The sequence below is a fragment of the Thalassophryne amazonica genome, chromosome 1, assembly GCF_902500255.1.
Source record: "Thalassophryne amazonica chromosome 1, fThaAma1.1, whole genome shotgun sequence".
Lineage (NCBI taxonomy): Eukaryota > Metazoa > Chordata > Actinopteri > Batrachoidiformes > Batrachoididae > Thalassophryne > Thalassophryne amazonica.
The window spans coordinates 155,325,684-155,350,151 of NC_047103.1; the positions used below are offsets into that span (position 1 = coordinate 155,325,684).

At 41.7% G+C, this 24,468-nt stretch overlaps 1 protein-coding gene across 1 annotated transcript in view; it reads right to left on the bottom strand.

Moving 5' to 3' along the window:
- Nucleotides 1-24,468, bottom strand: part of LOC117517263 (cilia- and flagella-associated protein 47-like) — a 151,258-nt gene that overhangs the window by 76,073 nt on the left and 50,717 nt on the right. Inside the window, exons 46-52 of the mRNA XM_034178250.1 lie at nt 20,860-20,987; nt 20,468-20,568; nt 15,058-15,171; nt 14,762-14,966; nt 14,529-14,600; nt 13,633-13,770; nt 13,445-13,526 (exon numbers count right to left, since the gene is read on the bottom strand). Of these exons, the coding sequence (XP_034034141.1) occupies nt 13,445-13,526; nt 13,633-13,770; nt 14,529-14,600; nt 14,762-14,966; nt 15,058-15,171; nt 20,468-20,568; nt 20,860-20,987 (840 nt within the window). The remainder of the gene's footprint in view (nt 1-13,444; nt 13,527-13,632; nt 13,771-14,528; nt 14,601-14,761; nt 14,967-15,057; nt 15,172-20,467; nt 20,569-20,859; nt 20,988-24,468) is intronic.

Sequence of the window (24,468 nt, forward strand, 5' to 3'; positions counted from 1 at the left end):
TAGACCTGCACAAGGCTGGGACGGACTACAGGACAACAGGCAAGCAGCTTGGTAGAAGACAACAACTGTTAGGAGTATTTATTAGAAAGTGGAAGAAGGGGTCACGTGGGACAGCTGAGAGGAATGGCCGCATATTAGATGAGCTCCCGAAACCCATCCTTATTTTAAAACTTTTTAAACATACACTTCGATTAAGGACAGTATTTTTGATTGTGCAGTAGATTGGTAATAATAGATACTGGCGAAGATGTCGAACACCGGTAAAACAAACTTTTTCAAAGGAGCAACAGCTACGAGGCTAACTAGCAAGAAACAAGCTAACACCGTATTACAGCTTCAGTCACCTGAGGAAGCTATGGATGCTAATGCTAAAGCCGCACTCACAGAGACCGAGGTCTGTAAACTAGATGAAAACGCTAACGTGACATTGCATACACAGCTGAACAGAATGAATGAAGTCTTGATGAATGTGGCTGCGGACGTGACTACTATCAAAAAGACAACAGAAGACTTGAAGGATTCAGTGGAGAGCATACAGTTACGAATGGGCAAAATGGAGCAGCGCGTTTCCAATCTGGAGGATGACAGCCAACAAGTTAATGACAAGCTGGATAAATGTGACAAGAGAGTGGAAGCATTGTGGTCACAAGTGGAGGACTTAGAAAACAGAAGCCGACGAAATAATGTGCGTGTGGTGAATCTAAAAGAGGGACTCGAGCCACCCGGGAAGATGGCACAGTATGTGGAGAAGATACTAGCAGACGCTTTTGGCTGCAAGGATGCTGAATTTGAGGTGGAACGTGCCCACAGAGACCCGAGCACACCCATGCCGGACCCAAATAAACCCCTGAGGATGGTGCTGGTGCATTTTCTACGCTCCTCGGTGAGAGAGAAGATTTTACGCATAGCCAGAGAGAGGCGCGGATGCGACAGGGAGGGCGCACGGCTTTCTATCTTTGAGGACGTCTCTAAAGACCTGGCGGAGAAGAGGAAGGCATTCGGCCCTGCTACGAAACACCTCAGAGCGCTCCAGGTGAAGCATAGATTGGTCTACCCGGCCGCGCTCATGTTTGAATGGAACGGCCAGAAGAAAACTTTTACTGATGGAGAAGACTTGACTTCACACACTTGACTCAAAAGAGCCCGCTGTCGATGTCGCCGCTGATCTGACAAAATGGCGGTAGATGACGTTCACTGCGCATCGAACATTTCAGTGTGTCACAGAATTTCGCTGAGTTTTTGCTTAAAACAGTGGCAGTAAGTAAGAAATCAATAAGAAAGTAAGTAAAGTAAAGAACGGATTAGCAGCTAAGCTAACGGCGACCTACCCAGGCCGGCGGCGTACCATCCAGGCCCGCGGAGTCGGTGGAGGCGATCCATCCAGGCCCGCGGCGTTGGCGGAGACGTACCATCCAGGCCCGCAGCGTCAGCGGAGGCGAACCATCCAGGCCCGCGGAATCGGCGGAGGCGAACCATCCAGGCCCACAGTGTCGGCGCAGGAGGTGACCCATCTAGGCCCGCGGCGTCGGTGGAGGAGGTGAACCATCCGGGCCCGCGGAGTCGGCGGAAGAGGCGATCCATCCAGGCCCGCGACGTCGGGGCAAGAGGCGATCCATTCAGGCCCGCGGCATCGGTTACATCTGGGGCTGGCGACGGCTACACCCGAGGCTGGTGACGGCTGCATCCGAGGCTGGTGACGGCTGCATCCGAGGCTGGCGGCTGCATCCGAGGCTGGCGGCAGCTGCGACCGAGGCTGGCGGCAGCTGCGACCGAGGCTGGTGGCGGCTATATCCCGGATTAACATCGGGGAAGGTCGGTGTGCGGCGACCGGATTTGTGGTGCTGGAGGTGGTGGAGTCTACGAGTGGGAATTGTTTTATAATTAATAGTGGCCTGTACTGAACTACAAGAGTAACTTATTATGGCACCACCTAGGAAGACAGATAAATTGGAGGAAGATATAGAGGAGATAAAGACCTCATTAAACCGTATATCAAAAGACATGACCAATTTAGACAAGCTGATGAAGGAGATCAAGGAGCTCCAAAATCTTGTTAAAGAAAAGGACAAGATTATTAAGAAACTTGAGCAACGGGTGGATGAACTTGAACAATATTCTAGAAAAGACGATGTTATAATATCTGGTTTGGAAACAACACATCGGTCGTACGCAAGGGTGGTGGATTCTGGTGGAGCCAGTGGGGAGGATGCACCACCTGAAGAACTACAAACACTAGAACAGCAAGTTACAAATTTTTATATCAAAAAGGTGTTGTCATACATCAAGATACTATATCAGACTGTCACACAATTCCATCCAAAGACAGTAAAAATAAACTACCCAATATTATTATACGATTTACAAGCAGAAAATATAAAAATGAATTACTAAGACAGGCAAAGAATCTGAAAGGAACAAATGTCTATATAAATGAGCATCTAACGAAACAAAAATGCAGAAGGGGAAGCAAGACTATTAAAAAAACAGAAACACATTGTTGCTACATGGGTCTGGAACTGTAGGGTTTGGATTAGAGTGAAAGAAGGAACAAAGGGTATACAAATCAGAGACATGGAGGACCTTACAAAGTACAGACCTGAGTAGACAAATAAATATGACGTCAGTTGGTAGTATGACCAACAAAAAATCAGAACAAACATGGAAACAGATGATAAAATATATGACATATACACCAATATTGATGAAAGTATATTTGATTTGACTACAATTGGTTGTGAGTATTATATGGAAAAACAGTTAATTAGTGAAAAAATTACTGAAGATACCCTGTCACTCATACATACGCATATAAACATCCGAAGCTTGTACTGTAAAATGTCAAAAATAAAGGATTATTTAAACCAGTTTAAAAATAGATTCAGCATTGTTGCAATCACAGAATCTTGGCTTAAAGATGACCTCATGGCTGATGTTCAAATGGAGGGATATGAGCTATATTTTGTAAATAGAAGAGATAAAAAAAAAAGGCGGAGGTATTGTTTTGTACATAAAAACAGATCTGACATGTAAAATTGTAGAAGAAATGACAATAATAGATGATGTCATAGAAATTGTAACTGTGGAAATTGTACATGAAACATCTAAAAATATTCTAATCAGCTGTGTATACAGAGCACCAGACTCTTGTGTTGTGAAATTTATAGATAAAATAATAGAATTATTCCATCAAATCAAAAACAAAACGCTCTTTATGTGTGGAGACTTTAATGTTAATGTGGAAAGCTCCAGTTGCCAAAGAGCAAGTGATTTTGTGAATTCAATGAATAGCTTGGGCTTATTCCCCTTGATAACAAAACCAACCAGAATTACATCGCAAAGTGCAACTGTAACTGACAATATATTTACAAATAGAACAGATTAAATTATTAAGAATGGGATCTTGATGACAGATCTTAGTGATCATTTACCAGTTTTTTCAATATTTAAATATAAAAATAGGTACAAAAAAAAAAACGGATATAAACTTTAAAAGAGATAAGTCATTAAAAGCCTTAGAGGCATTAAATTATGACCTTAAAATCAAAATTAGGAAGAAATTTATGTCGGTGACGTTAATGTAGCATATAATTCATTTATGAAAATACTGATGAAATCATATAATACAAATTGTAAATTAATAAAAACTAGTAAGAAAAGAGTAAATAAACCATGGCTGACTAAGGGAATAAAAATGCCTGTGTAAAGAAAAACTATTTATATAGGTGCTTTTTAAAAATGCAAACAAAGGAAACAGAACAGGGATACAAAAAATATAAAAATAAACTATTGACAATAATTAGGAAACAAAAAAAAAGATTATTATAGTGAACAATTAAATAAGAGTAAAGATAATATGAGGGCAACATGGGGAATTATAAAAAGTGTGATGTAAAGTGATGGAGTGAAATCAACTTTTCCAAATTACCTTGTCAAGGAAAATAAAGAGATATATGACATAAAATAAGTTGTAAATGAGTTTAATGATTATTTTTCAAAGGTGGGATCAAGTCTGGTGGGAAATAAACCAATAGTAGAAGATAAATTAAATACAATTGTAAATACGGTCAACAGTATTTTCCTTGACAATGTGGAAAAAGATGAAATAAGGAATATTGTAAAAAAAACTGTGTAAGCAAAAGATCAACTGACTATGAAGATTTAGACATGATGACTGTAAAAAGTATAATAGAAACTGTTATTGAACCATTCACTTACATTTGTAATCTGTCTCTGTCAACAGGAATTTTCCCAGACAAAATGAAAATTGCCAAGGTAGTCCCATTATATAAAAATGGAGAAAAACATAACGTTTCAAATTACAGGCCAGTGTCATTGCTTCCACAGTTTTCTAAAATTATGGAAAAAGTTTTTGTGACAAGGTTGGATAAATTCATTGAGAAACATATTTTGAATAATGCTCAGTATGGATTCAGAACAAAACATTCGACAGCTATGGCAATTATGGAATTAACAGAGAAAATATCAACAGCAATAGATAATAAGGATTATTTGTTTTTATGTGTTTTTATTGACCTGAAAAAAGCTTTTGATGTCATCAATCATTCAAGATTGCTTCACAAGTTACAACAATATGGAATAAGAGGGATTGCACATCAGTGGGTAAAAAGCTACTTAGGAAATAGAAAACAGTTTGTTCAGATAAATAATACTAAAACAGAATTGTGTAACATTATGTGTGGAGTACCACAAGGGTCGGTACTTGGACCCAAACTTTTTATTTTGTATATCAATGATTTTGTGAATGTATCTAATGTACTTGGTAGCATTTTATTTGCTGACGATACAACATTATTTTACTCTGGATCAGATATACAGGAAGTAGCACAAGTGATAAATACAGAGTTGGAAAAAGTTAAATATTGGTTTGATATAAACAGATTGTCACTTAATCTTAATAAAACAAATTTCATATTGTTTAATGACAGAGTAAAAAAAATGATGTGTCATTAAAAATAGATGGAATGGACATTCAAAGGGTAAAAGAAACTAAATTTTTAGGAGTTATGATTAATGAAGATTTTACATGGAAGTCACACATAAATTACATAAAAGGAAAAATAGCGAAAGCTGTTGCTGTTTTGCATAAAGTTAAATACTCATTAAATAGTTATAGATTATTAACATTGTACAATTCATTGATTGTTCCATATTTGACTTATTGTGTAGAAATCTGGGGATCAACATGTGCAACTTATACACAACCTTTATTTATTTTGCAGAAAAGAGCTTTAAAAGTGATTAGCAACAGTCGTTTTAGAGACCCATCTAGTCCATTGTTCATTAAGTATAGGGTACTTAAATTTCATGATTTAGTTGATTTGAAATTATTACAATGTACCAAGCGAATAACAATACCTTACCAATAAACATTCAAAATATGTTTGAAAAAAGAGTAAATAGTTATAATTTGAAAGGCATAGAAGTCTTTAAAAAACCAAGATTCAGAACCAAGATAAAGGAACGGAGTATTGCAGTGAATGGTGTGAAATTATGGAACAACCTCAACAAAGAAATCAAAGAATCAAGGTCGCTTAAATTATTTAAAAAACGTATTAAACTAGATGTATTTCTTAAGTATGAAACTATGAAATAAGTCAGTGGGCTGTGACAAAGCCAAAAATGTAATCCGTTAATAATGTTTAGAATGTTTGAAGTTTAAAATGTAATCTGTTAAGGATGTAATCTTATAAATAATGGTTAAAATTATGAAATAAGTCAGTGGCATGTGACAAAGTCATAGAAATGTAATCTGTTAAATTATGTTGATTAATGATGCTTGATATTGTAAGATTGTATTGTAAAAAAGGGGCAGAAAATATAAGACTTGTTCTTCCAATCTGCTCCTTTTCATTCAAGGGTTTGTAAAGTTTTGTTATTTCTGCTATTGTTTTTTTTTTCTTTTAAATGAATGAAATAAATATTTAAAAAAAAAAAAAAACAGGCAAAGAGGTTTCTGCTGCACGGGTCATTAAGGATTGAATGAAGAAAGAAGTGCATGTAAATATAACATTGCAATGTCAGAAAGGATGGGCGGGGGGCGTTCACAAGGAGCAGGCAGTCGACAAGAGCTAGTCTCACGGACCAAGTAAACTGAGGGAACTCAAGCTAATGTTGGGGATGGCTTGGAGGGGTGGGGAGGGCGAGGGGGGTTATGGGAGTTTTGTTTGTTCAGTGTGGTTACGCTACACTTTTTGTTCTTTAAGTTGTTAGTTCAGACACTCAACAAAAATATAAACGCAACACTTTTGGTTTTGCTCCCATTTTGTATGAGATGAACTCAAAGATCTAAAACTTTTTCCACATACACAATATCACCATTTCTCTCAAATATTGTTCACAAACCAGTCTAAATCTGTGATAGTGAGCACTTCTCCTTTGCTGAGATAATCCATCCCACCTCACAGGTGTGCCATACCAAGATGCTGATTAGACACCATGATTAGTGCACAGGTGTGCCTTAGACTGCCCACAATAAAAGGCCACTCTGAAAGGTGCAGTTTTATCACACAGCACAATTCCACAGATGTCGCAAGATTTGAGGGAGCGTGCAATTGGCATGCTGACAGCAGGAATGTCAACCAGAGCTGTTGCTCGTGTATTGAATGTTCATGTCTCTACCATAAGCCGTCTCCAAAGTCGTTTCAGAGAATTTGGCAGTACATCCAACCAGCCTCACAACCGCAGACCACGTGTAACCACACCAGCCCAGGACCTCCACATCCAGCATGTTCACCTCCAAGATCGTCTGAGACCAGCCACTTGGACAGCTGCTGGAACAATCGGTTTGCATAACCAAAGAATTTTTGCACAAACTGTCAGAAACCGTCTCAGGGAAGCTCATCTGCATGCTCGTCGTCCTCATCGGGGTCTCGACCTGACTCCAGTTCGTCGTCGTAACCGACTTGAGTGGGCAAATGCTCACATTCGCTGGCGTTTGGCACGTTGGAGAGGTGTTCTCTTCACGGATGATGCGAAGGAGATGTGTTACACTGCATGAGGCAAATGGTGGTCACACCAGATACTGACTGGTATCCCCCCCCCCCCCCAAATAAAACAAAACTGCACCTTTCAGAGTGGCCTTTTATTGTGGGCAGTCTAAGGCACACCTGTGCACTAATCATGATGTCTAATCAGCATCCTGATATGGCACACCTGTGAGGTGGGATGGATTATCTCAGCAAAGGAGAAGTGCTCACTATCACAGATTTAGACTGGTTTGTGAACAATATTTGAGGGAAATGGTGATATTGTGTATGTGGAAAAAGTTTTAGATCTTTGAGTTCATCTCATACAAAATGGGAGCAAAACCAAAAGTGTTGCGTTTATATTTTTGTTGAGTATATATGGGCCAAGGGATTTTTATTGCAAAGTATTTTGTTAAATGCCTATACATTCAAAGCTACTACTCACGGTATATATTCTAATTCATGGTAATGTCTAAGTATATTAAAATCACATCTTGGAATATAAAGGGTTGCGGCGATCCAGTTAAGAGGAGGAAGGTTCTTTCATACTTAAAAACAAAGAACACAGATATAGTGTTCATTCAGGAGTCACATATGGCAGGGGAGGAAGAGGCACAGAAATTTAAAAGGGATTGGGTGGGGACTGTATTGCATAGTTCATACTCAAGTAAACGAAATGGTGTCATGATACTGGTAAATAAAAGTTTAAGTTTTGTATTATCAAAGATGTATAAGGATGGGGAGGGCCGTTTCATTTGTGTAGAAGCCCTAATCAACGGAATTAGGATAATTTTGTGTAATATTTATGCTCCTAACACAGAGGATCCAAATTTTTTTAATTCAATCAATAGTGTAATAGGTAACATGGAGGGTCAAATAATTTTAGCTGGGGATTTTAACCAGGTTATGGATGGCATTATTGATAAAAGCAAATTAAGTGGAAGGTCTTCACCCAGGGACAGAGAGGTAATACATTTGTTAGCGGAGGACATGGGCTTGGTGGACATATGGAGGCTGGTTAACCCATCTGAGAGAGAGTATACCTTTTATTCACATTGTCATAACACATATTCAAGAATAGATTTCTTTTTGATATCTAGAGCTTTAGTCGACTCGGTGGTGGGATGTGACATTGGAACAATTCTTTCTTTTTTTTTGTTATTCACATTTTGTTTTTTCGATTGTATACAAATAAAACAGAACACGAACACAGTGTTAGTACAAATCAGACAAAGTCAGGTCTAATTACTATTACAAAGGATAGTCATTTTTTCCAAAATTCTTCAAAAACGTCCGTCTAGAGTTTCACCTTAAATGTCAACCGTTCCATAGTGAAAATCTGATGTATAATGTTAATCCACTCATTAATAGTTGGTATTTCTTTCTGAAGCCAGTGCCTGGTTATACATTTTTTTCCCTGCTACCAATAACACTTTCATCAAATAGAGTTCTGCTTTTGTAAGTTTTATTTCTAACAAATCTCCAAGATATAGTATTTCAAATTTTCTATGAATTTTCTTTTTAAAAACTGTTTCCAAAACAATATGCATTTCATCCCAAAATGGAGTAACAGAAGAACAATTCCAGAATATATGAAAATGGTCTGCCAACGTTTGAACACATTGCCTCCAGCATTCAATCTGGTCTGAATATTTCGACTGTTGGGCTGGTGTACAGAAATAACGAATTGCATTTTTCCAAGAAAATTCTCTCCATGAAGGGGCACTGGTAACGGACCATTGTTGCTGACATATTCTCTCCCTACTGTCCAACGTTAAAGAAAAATTGCCCTCTTTTTCCCACCTACCTTTTAAACGACATTGGAACAGTTCTTATTAGTGATCACGCTACAGTAGAATTAGTTGTAGATCTGAACGTGGATAGATCAAAGAGGGGTCGATGGAGGCTCAATACTCTTTTATTACAAGACAAATTACTTAGTGAGGAGATTTCAGAGGATCTCAAAATGTTTTATGAAATTAATATGGGTTCCACAGATAAAGTTGCTTCAGTATGGGAAGCATCCAAAGCTAATTTAAGGGGTAAGATAACTGCACATGCCACAAAATTAAAAAGAGAAAAGTTGGAAAAAGAAAAGATTATGGAGAAGGAAATACAAACATTAGAGAAAAAATTAGCTAAACAATTTTCAGATGATAAATATAAGGAACTTTGTAAGAAGAAACTTCAACTAAATGATATATACAACAGGAAAGCTGAATACGCATTGTTTAGACTAAGATCTAAATTTTATGAGGGAGGGGAAAAAATGGTAAGATATTAGCAAGACAATTAAAACAACAGGATAATCTTTCCAATATACCAATAATCAAAAGGATGACCAAGTAATAACTTCATCAAAGGAAATAAATGACATTTTTAAATCGTTCTATCAGAATCTATATACATCCGCAGGAAAGGTTAATGAAACGGAGGCAGATTCATTTTTTTCAGATTTGGACTTGCCAAAACTAACCACTGATCAAAGGGAAAAGTTAGATGCGCCTATAACAGAAGGAGAAATAAGAGCAGCAATATTATCCATGAAGAACGGACGGTCACCTGGTGTGGATGGATATCCGATCGAATATTACAAGAAATATATAGACATTCTGAGCCCAATATTACAAAAAGTTTATTTAGAAGCATTTGATTTGGAGTCGCTACCAGGTTCATTTAATGAGGCACTAATATCTCTAATTCCTAAAAAAGATCAAGATTCCTCTGACCCAGCAAATTATCGTCCAGTAAGCCTTCTGGGAGTGGACTGTAAAATTCTAACAAAGATATTGGCATCACGGCTGGAAAAAATACTGCCTACGATCATTGATGGCAAACAGGTTGGCTTCATCAAGAACAGATGTTCTGGAGACAATGTGAGGAGACTTATTCATATAATGCACAAAAGTGGGACATGCCTGGATCCGGTCGCGGCCTTTTCCCTTGATGCGGAGAAGGCTTTCGACTGGGTGGAGTGGGGTTTTCCGACGGCAGTCCTGTCTAGGTTTGGTTTTGGGCCAGCATTTTGTACCTGGGTGAGGACCATATATTCAGATCCAAAAGCCGCAGTTCTTACCACTGGGTTGATTTCAGGTTTTTTCTCTCTCTCTAGAGGAATGAGACAGGGATGTAGCTTATCTCCGTTACTTTTCACAATATTTTTGGAACCTTTAGCTTTAAAAATACGTGCAGATTCAAGAATTAAGGGGTGATGGCTGGGGGCAGAGAACATAAGTTGTTCCTGTATGCGGTCGACATCTTAGCAGTGTTAAATGACCCAGTACAGTCTCTACCAGCTTTACTTTAATGTGTTGATTCTTACTCAAATATATCGGGATATAAAATAAACTGGAGTAAGTCGGAATGCATTCCTCTTTCACCTACATGCTTGTCTGGATATGTCTCTCCTTTTAACTCTAGATGGTTGCCGTTAGGTATGAAATATTTAGGTCTTCTTTTGAACCCTAATTTAGAAGAAATAATGAGATCAAATATGGAACCTCTCCTCCTCAAAATAAAAACAAATTTAGATAAATGGGGGAAATTAAAACTTACATTATGGGGAAAATAAATGTGATTAAAATAATAATTGCTCCGCAATTCAATTATGTTTCCATGATGTTACCTGTGAAAATTCCACCAGATATATTTGTTAAATTTGAGAGGATGATAAAAAGATTTTTTTATGGGAGAAAAAAAGACCAAGAATAAATATAAAAAAGATGTGCCCCAAAAGAAATTGGAGGTCTTGCACTTCCAAATGTAAAACTTTATAATCTGGCTTTTGAAATGTCAAGGTTGGCAAAATATTGGACAAAAACGGACTTGGATATGAGCTGGATCAAAATTGAGCAGGAGTTGGCTGAACCATTCACGTTTCTGGACATTTTATCTCAAGAGTCAAATACTAATTGTTTGGGATTACATGACAACCCAGTCCTCACATATTCAAAACATGTTTGGAGTGAGGTACATAAATATTGTGGGGTATCTCATTTAAGACAACATTATGCATCTTTGTGGAATAATACTGCTATACAAATTGGAAAAAACTGTCAATGGATTGAAAAGGGAATTACTAAAGTTGGTCAACTTCATGAACATGGTGTGATAATGTCTTTTGAGGGAATCATTCAAAAATATAGGTTGGAAAGGAGAGGGAATCTTTGGAAGTATTTACAATTGAGAGACTGCATCATCAAAGGCAAATTTACTCACGAAATAAACCCTGTAGTGGAGTATTGTAAACTAACTATTGGAGTGCAAAAAACAGCTCTATTTTACAAAGTTTTTATTAAGTTAAGAAAGGACATATGTGATAATTTGAGAGTTGTTTGGCAAAGGGACCTGGGTAGTAATATAAATAAAGAAGAATGGGATAGGATACTTTTGCATTCTTGTAAATATATAAAGGAGGCTAGAGGGCAGTTTACTCAATATAAACGTTTGCACAGATGGTACTACACATCTAAACTCAAAAGAATGGGGATTATGGTGAATGACAAATACTGGAAGTGACACTTAGCCCCTGGAACCTTCTTGCATATGATTTGGGAATGTGGAAAAGTTTACCCCTTTTGGGAAAAGGTTTTAGAATGTTTGGAAAGGTGGATTGGCAAAACAATACCCAGGTCACCAAGATTATGTTTATTAGGAGATCAGTCATTAATTCCAGGAATTACAAAATATGAATATGTGGTCTTGAAGACAGGAGTCATGACAGCAGCACGGGTAATTTTAACGGTGTGGAAGGATCCCTCTCCTCCAACTTTTGATAGATGGATGGATATCACAATGAAGGTAGTTTCATATGAGAAGTTATTGGCAAGGTTAAACGACAACTCAGACATTTATTCTAAATCATGGGGATGTATTTTTGATTAAATAGTGGGGTTGGTTTGGGAGGAGATACTTGAAGCAAAACGTTTTCCTTTTTGAGTAGTGGTAATTTTGTAGAAAATCAATAGAGGCAATACTAAATTCTATTGTACCAAATTGAACTATTGGGCAGTAACTATTATAAATATATATATTTATATTTTGCAGTTTGTTTATTTTATGAAGGGGACACATATTGTTCAAGGTTGTCAATTTTGCCTGCAGTACCTCTTTCTCAGTACTACTGGGAGGACTTTGTATGAGTATTGTACACTTATGGCATAAATTTTATTTTATATAGTTTTATCAAATTTTATTTACTATTATTATTGCTTTTTATTTTACTTTTCTTTAATTCCCTTGGGCCCAGTAGGAAATGTATAATTTGGGTTGCTGTCTGTTATATTTAAATGTTAAAAATGAAAAAATGAAAAAATAAATAAAAACTTGAATTACAAAAAAAAAAAAAAAAGAAAGTGGAAGAAACACAAGATGACTGTCAATCTCCCTCAGTCTGGGATTCCATGCAAGATCTCACTTTGTTGGGTAAGGATGATTCTGAGAAAGCTCAGAACTACACAGGAGGACCTGGTCAATGACCTGAAGAGAGCTGGGACCACAGTCACAAAGATTACTTTAGTAACACATGATGCTGACATGGTTTAAAATCCTGCAGGGCAGCAAGGTCCCCCTGCTCAAGCCAGCACATGTCCAGGCCCGTTTGAAGTTCACCAGTGACCATCTGGATGATCCAGAGGAGGCATGGGAGAAGGTCATGTGGTCAGATGAGACCAGAATAGAGCTTTTTGGAATAAACTCCACTTACTATGTTTAGAGGATGAGAACAACCCCAAGAAAACCATCCCAGCTGTGAAGCATGGGGGTGGAAACATCATACTCTGGGGGTGCTCTTCTGCAAAGGGGACAGGACGACTGCACCGTATTGAAGGGAGAATGTATGGGGTCATGTATTGTGAGATTTTGGCAAACAACCTCCTTCCCTCAGTAAGAGCATTGAAGGTGGGTCATGGCTGGGTCTTCCAGCATGACAATGACCCCAAACACACAGCCATGGCAACTAAGGAGGGGCTCCGTAAGAAGCAATTCAAGGTCCTGGAGTGGCCTGGCCAGTCTCCAGACCTGAACTCAATAGAACATCTTTGGAGGTAGCTGAAACTCCAAACCTGAAAGATTTGGAGACGATCTGTATGGAGGAGTGGACCAAAATCCCTGCTGCAGTGTGTGCAAACCTGGTGAAAAACTACAGGAAACGTTTGACCTCCGTAATTGCAAACAAAGGCTACTGTACCAAATATTAACATTGATTTTCACAGGTGATAAAATACTTATTTGCAGCAGTAACATACAAATCAATTATAAAAAAATCATGCATTGTGATTTCTGCATTATTTTTTTTATTTTTTTTAGATTATGTCTCTCACAATGGACATACACCTAAGATGAAAATTTCAGACCCCTCCGTGATTTCTAAGTGGGAGAACTTGCAAAACCACAGGGTGTTCAAATCCTTATTTTCCTCACTGTATATATATATATATATATATATATATATATATTACCTGGAGGGAGCACCAGTGATAGAACTCTTCTCTGTCCAGTAAATACGCTGGTTTGATGTGACACAGACAGCCTCCCTGTATGCTAAACACAGAAATATCATGGAGAACATGTTTCCGTGGCTCATGGGAGAAGTTATAAATGGTCATCAAGAGGAAAGAAATCAATGCATCGGCATGTGTGGACTAACCTCAGAAAAGCAAGCATTGCTTCAAACTGCTGTAGCAGCTGATTAGTACGCTGGTCTATATCTCTGGAAAAGGTACAGCTGTGAGGAATACCAGGAATCTGTTTTCCAGTCAGGTGATGAAGCATATCAAATACAGACCTAGACACAGCAAAATGTGGTTTGTGTTGAACTGAGTTCAAATCGGTCCCACTGGAATAGTACAAAATCACACCAGAGCTGTAGCATTCACACATTACCAAATGTGTTCCTTGACCCATTTCCACTCTATGGCCATGTTCAGACTGCCAGTAAAAAGCTATGTGCATATTTGATTTGAATCGGATCTCATGCTGCTAGTCTGAACAGTCAAAAGTCGCATGAAATCCGTTTCAAGCCTCATTAGTAGGAATTGTGAAATGTGATTTGAATGGCATCTTTGCTCAGATTGGACTCCAGGTGTGCCTTGTTCCAACTGAATTTTCACATCATGCAAAGCTCCCTCCATGTGAGCTCTCCAGAGCTGGGTGGTTGAAATGAAAAATAACACATAATTTAAATACCATGGCTTTGTTTCTAATTATATTTATAAAATTATCTTAAATATTCTGCAAGTCATTCATGGATATTATAAATGTATAAGGATTCCAACAGTGCCTTCAATATCTTCACAGCCTACCAGGGGGCAGATGCCCAGACCTTGAGAATTTTTAGGTGCTGTTAACGGTTTGCTGAACAGTTGTAAACAAAGATGTAAACATAGCTTATATTTATATTTTGGTTAAGGTGACACAAAAAAGCAGAATTTTCATTTGAATTATTTACACTGAGTTTTGGAGAAACCATTATGGCTTTAAAACAAAAGGAGTGATACAAAATCCAAATAGCTGAAAAGGCCTGAACTGAAATTTTTCACTTACCTGGAGTCTATATTTACATTTACACGATATGTCTGGCCACTGGATGGACTGGTTTGAATTTTTGGAACAAGCCTGGAGGGAGAGAGTGAGTTAGTGAAGAAAGGAGATGATTGGCACAAACAATTAATGATGGTAAAAGTAAAATTACCAACAACTGATTATATCCATGATTTCATTAGAGCAGGAGCCAACTTGTGGTCAAGCGTTAAAACTATTGTGTATGGATGCTATACCTTCTCAGAGTGTGAGGTACAGAAATGGGGTATGGTCTGCCAGGCCAGCCAAAGAAGCTAAACCACCTCTCCACAGCTCGTAAGACTCTGCTGTAATAATGTTCTTCTTCTGTGTTAGCAGCAGGAAATTGTGGGATGCCAAGACTGGCTGGAGCCTGATCCTTGTAGGCATAACCACTCAAGCTGTCGCTGTCTGGAAAGCAGTCTGAAGGAAATGAATGCACAAAAACCTACAGTTATATGAAGCACTGTACTGCAGACATGAAATTAACATCAGCTGTATGACTTTATCTCACCTGAATTTGTGATCTTGCTTGAGATGTTTTGATAAAATGATGAAGATGAATCAGGGGCAGATGTTGGAATTTGCAGATGACAGCACTGTGGCGCTGTTTGAACAGTTGTGTCTCCTGAAAGACAAAAGTGAGCTAACTGGATCCAATGTAAGTCCCTTTGGCTGCTTCATTGTTTTTCACAGCAAATCCAATGAGGATCTGCATGTTGAATTGGCAAAAGTTTTCACTGGATGCTTCCTGATGCAACTCATGGAGAAATGTGGCAGGGTGGGGTTTGAACTTTCCACACTGCAACCAAGTGTGTTAACCACTTGGCCACCACCCTGATAAGTTGAAATGCATGTGATTTTTCTAAATCAGCAAGTCGGTGCACTGTTATTTCCTTCAGGCATTCCAAATGGGGGGAAAAAGATCTGTTTTTCTGAATTATTATTATAGTGCATTTTGGAAACCTTTTAAGTGAGAAGCATAATTACTAAATTTCTATAAATTGTTTCTTGGGTGATGCACTTGTACCTGTGACTATTTTTTTTGTGTATTTGTGGCATACTAATATCTTCATGTTGGGGGGGGGAATGTCCTACACAGATATTGTGTGATTCACCAACAGTCTCATTCGCCACAAACATAAAGTGCATCTGATCGCACACTACCACTCAAATCTAGTATAAATAATGTTCAAACAACTCAGGGCACTTTTCGTGATGGGACACACACACACACACACACACACACACACACACACACACACACACACACACACACACACACACACACACACACACACACACACACACACACACGTGAGGCTGTGTTCAAAACAGTTTGAACAGGTTCCAGGCAGACATGTGACAGACATGCAGAAGTTAATACTAAAAATACAACCCCAGAACAGCTTACACTACTTACAAAGCACGCTACAACTGAATTCCTCCAGGTAGAAAAACTGAAGCCATGAAAGAAACGTGGCAAAAATGCACTGTTAACAAGTTGTGCCAATATTCACAGGATTCCTTAAAAGGTGCCCAATCCATTTATAGGTATCCTAAATATACATGAAATACACTGTTTTCAACCTGAAACATAATAGTAGCTTTGTTCTGAAACCATTTGCTCACTGCTGTGCATGAACTGAAAACACAATGCAGTGGGAACAATCAAAGTAAATGTTGCTTGCACAAGCTGTCTCGTCGTGGTACTACAGTACGACTACAAAGCTACTCAGCACAGTCAAGGATGACTCTAGCAGTGAAAGAAATGTAAGCTTTGTCAAATGTATACATTAATTGATGATTCATGGCATGTGATTTGATTTGATAAGTGATTTGATAAACAAAAAATAATTTCATATTCATGTAAAATAGAGAACTGAAAACATGGCAGGTGTAATAGTTTGTCTCTGAAACAATTCTTCCAGTGTACCCATGACCATAAATTTGTTGTCTTGTATTTTTAAGCAAAGTTATTTGTGGGTGATTAAAAAAAAAATACATTCACTCTCCTTATGGCACCTTCACACATAGTGCGAAGTTTGGATGAAGACGACAAAACAGTGCGAAACAGTTCAAAACTAGCGCACTAAACATCATGCACGACGCTTCGCGCCAACGGGCAGGCATGCACAATCCCGGTGCGAGAGTTCGTGCACGTGCCGGAGTCTTTCGAGCAGGAGCAGTGCCAGGTGCAGCACATGGTGCTGTTTATGTGGAAGAAATAAAAACCAGCTGGTACGTGTGGAACCACATCGTGCCACTTATGTGGAGTAAATAAAAAAATAAAAACCAGCCAGCACCTGTGGGACCACATCGCGCTGCTTATGTGGAATAAATAAAAAAATTAAAACCAGCCAGTACCTGTGGGATCACATCGCCCCACTTATGTGGAATAATAAAAAAAAGAAGATAAAAATACACCACCAGGGACGCAAACTCACACAACTGCACACAATTCCTGCATCATGTGCACCAAGTGCGCACTTCGCACAATTAGTTCTGTCTTCAATGTGCACCAACGTTCATATTCCACATCAAGTGCCAGTCTGTTTTAATCTCTTTTAGAATTAATACGTTCTTTTGTTTCTTAACGCCTAATCTCTGGTTTTTGCAGGTTCTTTTCTATCTTCCACTTGGTGTTTTTTCAACCACTAATGTCCTTGGTTGAAGGTTTTGCACATGAGCAAGATCGTACCGCCACTGCTACTGTAAACAGGCACACAAAGACTGTTTTTATTAAAAAATCAAATCAAATCAATTTTATTTGTATAACGCCAAATCACAACAAACAGTTGCCCCAAGACGCTTAATAATAAATTCTTAAAAATAGAACCTAAACAGTAAAAAAGTGAATAAGAGATACTAAGACCAAATGACAGGATGGTTTTACTGGGGAAACCTTATTTTACACTCAACAAAAATATAAACGCAACACTTTTGGTTTTGCTCCCATTTTGTATGAGATGAACTCAAAGATCTAAAACTTTTTCCACATACACAATATCACCATTTCCCTCAAATATTGTTCACAAACCAGACTAAATCTGTGATAGTGAGCACTTCTCCTTTGCTGAGATAATCCATCCCACTTCACAGGTGTGCCATATCAAGATGCTGATTAGACACCATGATTAGTGCACAGGTGTGCCTTAGACCAGTGATTCTCAACCGGGGTGCCGTGATCGATCGTCAGGGGTGCCGTGGGTATTTTTCATATTCGCGATTACCGTGAATTATTTATTTTATCCATAAAGCATAAAACGACTCAGAATCTGATGTCAAACGTGCTGCAGCCTCGCTCTCGTCTTAAGGCGGGACAATAACAAGGAGGCTGACGGCCGATTAAAACAGTGCCGTCTCCTTCAAAAGCCGTCTAAAATGCGGAGCTGTTGGTGTGTGTGTCTGTGCCTGTGTGCGCGCGCGCGGAGTTAACAGGCTGCAGACTGTGAGGGAGGGGGTGGGTGAGGGAGATTCCTGAATGCAGGCGCGACACGTTCAGTGCGCAGCGAGCGCGGAGCAGAGAGATTTTAAACCAAGTGAACGTTAACAAAATGGAAACATGAAGCTGCCTTTACTTCTCTCTGAACTTTCTCTAAAGGTGTGATTCTGCCGTTACCGTCCTGTTCACACCATGTGCGCGTCGTATGCTGAATTTATGAGATCATGAGATGAAATAAATGGTCAAATATCTTTAAAAACATATTAAAAATGAGAATATATGAATGAACTGAGCCACAAAAAAAACAATGTTCAGACGCAGAGATCACAAAAAGCAGGTGAGAACTCTGAACTTTAACAGCTGTTATTTTCCAAAGGTATTTATTTGTCAATCTTGAGCTTAATGCAGTGTTTAAGCACAAAACGTGACTGATGAGGAGAAACAATTTCAGAAATGCAACAGAAACAACCACAAATCAGAAAAAGTTGGGACTGTATATAAAATGAAGATAAAAATAAAAATGTTGCACCATTCCCAGTTTCTCCACTCACAGAAGCCAAACATTCTTCCAGAGTTGTGTAATTATACTACAATAGTAGAATATAATGAAGGGGAAAAAAAGAAAAAAAAAAGACAATATATTCGTCAATCACAATTATTTGTCTGACAATTAATCGTCTCCAGAAATTCCTAATCGTGACAGCCCTACTTGAGATCAGAGCGCAAAATGCTTGAGCATTTTCGAAATGCGGTGTTTTCTGTATCGATTTTCTATTGCGATAATTGGGTTTTGCGCAAAACCAGAGGTAATAGCATTATAATATTATTTTAGTTGGTGGTGTGCCGCAGGATTTTGTAAATATAAAAAGGGTGCCACGGCTCAAAAAAGGTTGAAAAACACTGCCTTAGACTATCCACAATAAAAGGCCACTCTGAAAGGTGCAGTTTTGTTTTATTGGGGGGGATACCAGTCAGTATCTGGTGTGACCACCATTTGCCTCATGCAGTGCAACACATCTCCTTCGCATAGAGTTGATCAGGTTGTCAATTGTGGCCTGTGGAATGTTGGTCCACTCCTCTTCAATGGCTGTGCGAAGTTGCTGGATATTGGCAGGAACTGGTACACGCTGTCGTATACGCCGGTCCAGAGCATCCCAAACATGCTCAATGGGTGACATGTCCGGTGAGTATGCCGGCCATGCAAGAACTGGGACATTTTCAGCTTCCAAGAATTGTGTACAGATCCTTGCAACATGGGGCCGTGCATTATCCTGCTGCAACATGAGGTGATGTTCTTGGATGTATGGCACAACAATGGGCCTCAGGATCTCGTCACAGTATCTCTGTGCATTCAAAATGCCATCAATAAAATGCACCTGTGTTCTTCGTCCACAACAGATGCCTGCCCATACTATAACCCCACTGCCACCATGGGCCACTCGATCCACAACATTGACATCAGAAAACCGCTCACCCACACGACGCCACACACGCTGTCTGCCATCTGCCCTGAACAATGTGAACCGGGATTCATCCGTGAAGAGAACACCTCTCCAACGTGCCAAACGCCAGCGAATGTGAGCATTTGCCCACTCAAGTCGGTTACGACAAGGAACTGGAGTCAGGTCGAGACCCCGATGAGGATGACGAGCATGCAGATGAACTTCCCTGAGACAGTTTGCGCAGAAATTCTTTGATTATGCAAATCGATTGTTTCAGCAGCTGTCCGAGTGGCTGGTCTCAGACGATCTTGGAGGTGAACATGCTGGATGTGGAGGTCCTGGGCTGGTGTGGTTACACGTGGTCTGCGGTTGTGAGGCTGGTTGGATGTACTGCCAAATTCTCTCAAACGCCTTTGGAGACGGCTTATGGTAGAGAAATGAACATTCAATACATGAGCAACAGCTCTGGTTGACATTTCTGCTGTCAGCATGCCAACTGCATGTTCCCTCAAATCTTGCGACATCTGTGGCATTGTGCTGTGTGATAAAACTGCACCTTTCAGAGTGGCCTTTTATTGTGGGCAGTCTAAGGCACACCTGTGCACTAATCATGGTGTCTAATCAGCATCGTGATATGGCACACCTGTGAGGTGGGATGGATTATCTCAGCAAAGGAGAAGTGCTCACTATCACAGATTTAGACTGGTTTGTGAACAATATTTGAGGGAAATGGTGATATTGTGTATGTGGAAAAAGTTTTAGATCTTTGAGTTCATCTCATACAAAATGGGAGCAAAACCAAAAGTGTTGTGTTTATATTTTTGTTGAGTGTAAGACAAATTAAACTGTTACTGTATTGAGAGAAAATATATTTTTGGAAGTGTTGGATATCAAACCCCAGTTAGTTCAAGTTATTGCTGAATAACAGTTCATTTCTTGTTACACTGTTGTCTAAATAAAGCCATCGTAAACCTAATCTAGTGGTATTCATTTGAGTACCAGATAGATGTGTTCTTTGTATGTTAGCAATGCAGTACCAGTGTGAAGAACTATTTGTTGGTGGGAGTGGAGGAGGGCCATGAATGGCCAGACTGTTAGCAAACAGTTGTCAGCTACAGCATACACCTTCATCTGGAACCTGGAGAGAGAAAAGCAGATTATGAAGAAAATTGCAGAAAAAAAAATCTAATTAATTAAACTTTGAACTCATGTTACCAACTATTAAATTAACAAACGTTTTCGTAATGAAACTGATGCAATAAAGAACATCGTGAGGTTTGCTTGCAAGATGAACTTTTGTTTCTAGAAACAACTGGGGACTATGGAAGATAGACTGTTCCAATTTCCTGTGGAGCTGATGTCATGACATGTGATGATCAAGGGAATAAAGGGACAGAAAGGTAGAGCCTGATCTAGAATAACAGGTTACCTGTTGTGAAGGTGGTCAGTGAAGGTGATGTATGTGCACATGGACAGAGGTACAGCAGAGGAGAAGGTCACACTGCACATTAAAGAGGTCTCATTGGTTTCCTGGTCCTGGAAGCCTGCTGAGTGTTTCTAAAGTTAAAGATAAAAGGGCAAAGCGGGGCAGCTTTACAGAAAATACAAGCAGTTCTGTACAAGTATATGAATGATTGTTTGTGTTATCTTCTTTCGGCTGCTCCTGTTAGGGGTCGTCACACCAGATCAAACCATCTCACCCTGTCCTCTGCATCTTCCTCTGTCACACCAACCACCTGCATGTCCTCCCTCAGCACATCCATAAACCTCCTCTTTGGCCTCCCTCTTCTCATCCTGCCTAGTGTGTTGTGAAAGTGTAGGAACACGGACCCACAACAGGGAGCGCAAATGAACGGACAATGGAGAAGATAAATAACAAGTTTTACTATTGTGAAACGAGCACAACCAATACAACAATCAACAATTTGGGGATAAGCCGAATTCTGCTGGTGTCGTGTGGGCAGGCTCGAAGGTAGGAGACGTCCGTCCGGGTCGAACCGGAACCATCCAGATTTCCTCTGCCACCGAACCCTGGAAGTACTGGAACCGCCAAGTCCCGAATTCCCAGGTGGCCACTGCCTCCGCTCGTCGGATCCGGTACTGCTGGCAAGAGAGAGCAACAACACACAGGTGTGGATGCGGCTGCACCCAGTAACACGGAGAGGGGAGAAGCTGCCTCCACCTCTCGTCCCAAAAAAGCAGGAAGGTGAGTACTTATCTAGTCACTCGGCCTGCGGTAGTCCGCTGTCCTGAAAGGTTTAACAAGTTTATCGATTAACACAGAATATGCTGCAGAGAATGTTACCTCTATCTCAAGGCGATATCTCGGCATCGAGGTGGAGACGCCGTCCTGATGATATACCTCCGTGCTGAGTGGAGTCAGCTGTGTCCGGTAATGGGTGACAGCTGTCACCCTGGCTGCTCTCATCAGGCGGCAGCGCCCTCTGGTGCCTGGAGCCCGCACTCCAGGCAGGGCGCCCTCTGGTGGTGGTGGGCCAGCAGTACCTCCTCTTCAGCGGCCCACACAACAGGACCCCCCCCCCTCAACGGGCGCCTCCTGGCGCACGACCGGGCTTGTCCGGATGGCGACGGTAGAAGTCGGCCAGGAGGGCCGGGTCCAGGATGAAGCCCTTCTTCACCCAGGAGCGTTCTTCGGGGCCGTACCCCTCCCAGTCCACCAGGTACTGAAAACCCCGGCCCATTCGACGGACATCGAGGAGCCGGCGCACGGTCCAAGCCGGTTCCCCGTCGATGATCCGGGCAGGAGGTGGTGCCGGACCCGGGGTGCAGAGGGGTGAGGTGTGATGGGGTTTTATCCGGGAGACATGAAACACTGGGTGAATCCGCAGCGAGGCCGGAAGCTGAAGCCTCACTGCGGCGGGATTGATGACTTTGAGGATCTTGAAGGGACCGATGTATCGTTCTTGGAGCTTGGGGGAGTCCACTTGAAGGGGAATGTCCTTGGTGGACAACCACACTTCCTGCCCAGGACGATACGTGGGGGCCGGGGCCCGCCGCCGGTCTGCATGTTTCTTCGCCCTCGTCTGGGCCTTCAACAAAGCAGAGCGGGCGGCACGCCACACCCGACGGCACTTCCGTAGGTGGACCTGGACCGAGGGCACACCGACCTCTCCCTCGACCACCGGAAACAAGGGGGGCTGATACCCCAAGCACACCTCAAACGGGGAGAGGCCGGTGGCTGATGACACTTGGCTGTTGTGGGCGTACTCGATCCAGGCCAGGTGGGTACTCCAGGCCGTCAGGTGCGCGGCTGTCACACAGCGTAGTGTCTGCTCCAATTCTTGGTTGGCCCGCTCTGCTTGCCCGTTGGTCTGGGGGTGGTACCCGGACGAAAGGCTGACCGAGGCCCCCAGTTCCCGGCAGAAGCTCCTCCAAACGTGTGAGGTAAACTGGGGACCGCGATCGGAGACGATGTCTGATGGTATACCATGCAGACGGACGACGTGGTGGACCAGGAGGTCCGCTGTCTCCTGGGCCGTTGGGAGCTTCGGGAGGGCCACGAAGTGGGCCGCCTTGGAGAAACGGTCCACTATCGTGAAGACGACGGTGTTTCCCTGGGACGGCGGGAGACCCGTGACAAAGTCCAGGCCGATGTGGGACCAGGGGCGATGAGGCACGGGCAGTGGCTGTAGCTGCCCTGAGGCCTTTCTGTGGTCGGCCTTGCCCCTGGCGCAGGTGGTACAGGCCTGGACGTAGTCCCGGACGTCGGCCTCCAGGGATGCCCACCAGAAGCGTTGCCGGACGACTGTCACGGTCCTTCGCACCCCAGGGTGACAGGAGAGTTTAGAACCGTGACAGAAGTCCAGGACTGCAGCCCTAGCTTCTGGTGGGACGTATAGTCTGTTCTTTGGTCCGTTTCCGGGGTCCGGGTCACGGGTCAGGGCCTCCCGGACGGTCTTCTCCACGTCCCAGGTGAGGGCGGCCACGATAGCGGACTCCGGGATGATGGGATCCGGGGGATCCGACGGTTCCGTTTTGACTTCGTCTTCGTGCACCCGGGACAATGCATCCGATCTTTGATTCTTGGTCCCGGGACGGTAGGTAATCCGGAAGTCAAAACGGCCAAAGAACAGTGACCAGCGGGCTTTCCTGGGGTTCAGCCGCTTGGCGGTCCTGATGTACTCCAGGTTCCGATGGTCAGTGAAAACCGTGAATGGCACGGCTGTTCCCTCCAACAGATGTCTCCACTCTTCGAGGGCCTCTTTCACAGCAAGGAGTTCCCGATTGCCGACGTCATAGTTCCGTTCAGCGGGGGTCAACCTGCGGGAAAAATAGGCACACGGGTGAAGGACCTTATCGGTCTTCCCGCTCTGGGAGAGCACCGCTCCTATCCCTGAGTCCGAGGCATCCACTTCAACCACTAACTGGCGGCTAGGATCGGGCTGCACCAGAACTGGTGCAGACGAAAAGCGCCGTTTCAACTCCTTGAACGCGGCTTCGCACCGATCCGACCAGGTGAAGGGGACTTTTGGTGAGGTCAGGGCTGTCAGGGGGCTAACTACCTGACTGTAGCCCTTAATGAACCGCCTGTAGAAATTAGCAAAGCCGAGGAACTGTTGCAGCTTCCTACGGCTTGTGGGTTGGGGCCAATCTCTCACCGCCGCAACCTTGGCCGGATCAGGGGCGACGGAGTTGGAGGAGATGATAAACCCCAGGAAGGACAAAGAAGTGCGGTGGAATTCACACTTCTCGCCCTTCACAAACAGGCGGTTCTCCAACAACCGCTGCAGGACCTGACGGACATGCCGGACATGAGTCTCAGGATCCGGGGAAAAGATGAGTATATCGTCCAGATACACGAAGACGAACCGGTGCAGGAAGTCCCGCAAGACATCGTTTACCAACGCTTGGAAAGTCGCGGGAGCATTAGTGAGACCGAACGGCATGACCAGGTACTCAAAATGGCCTAACGGGGTGTTAAATGCCGTCTTCCATTCGTCTCCCTTCCGGATCCGAACCAAATGATACGCATTCCTAAGATCAAGCTTGGTGAAGATTTTGGCTCCATGCAAGGGGG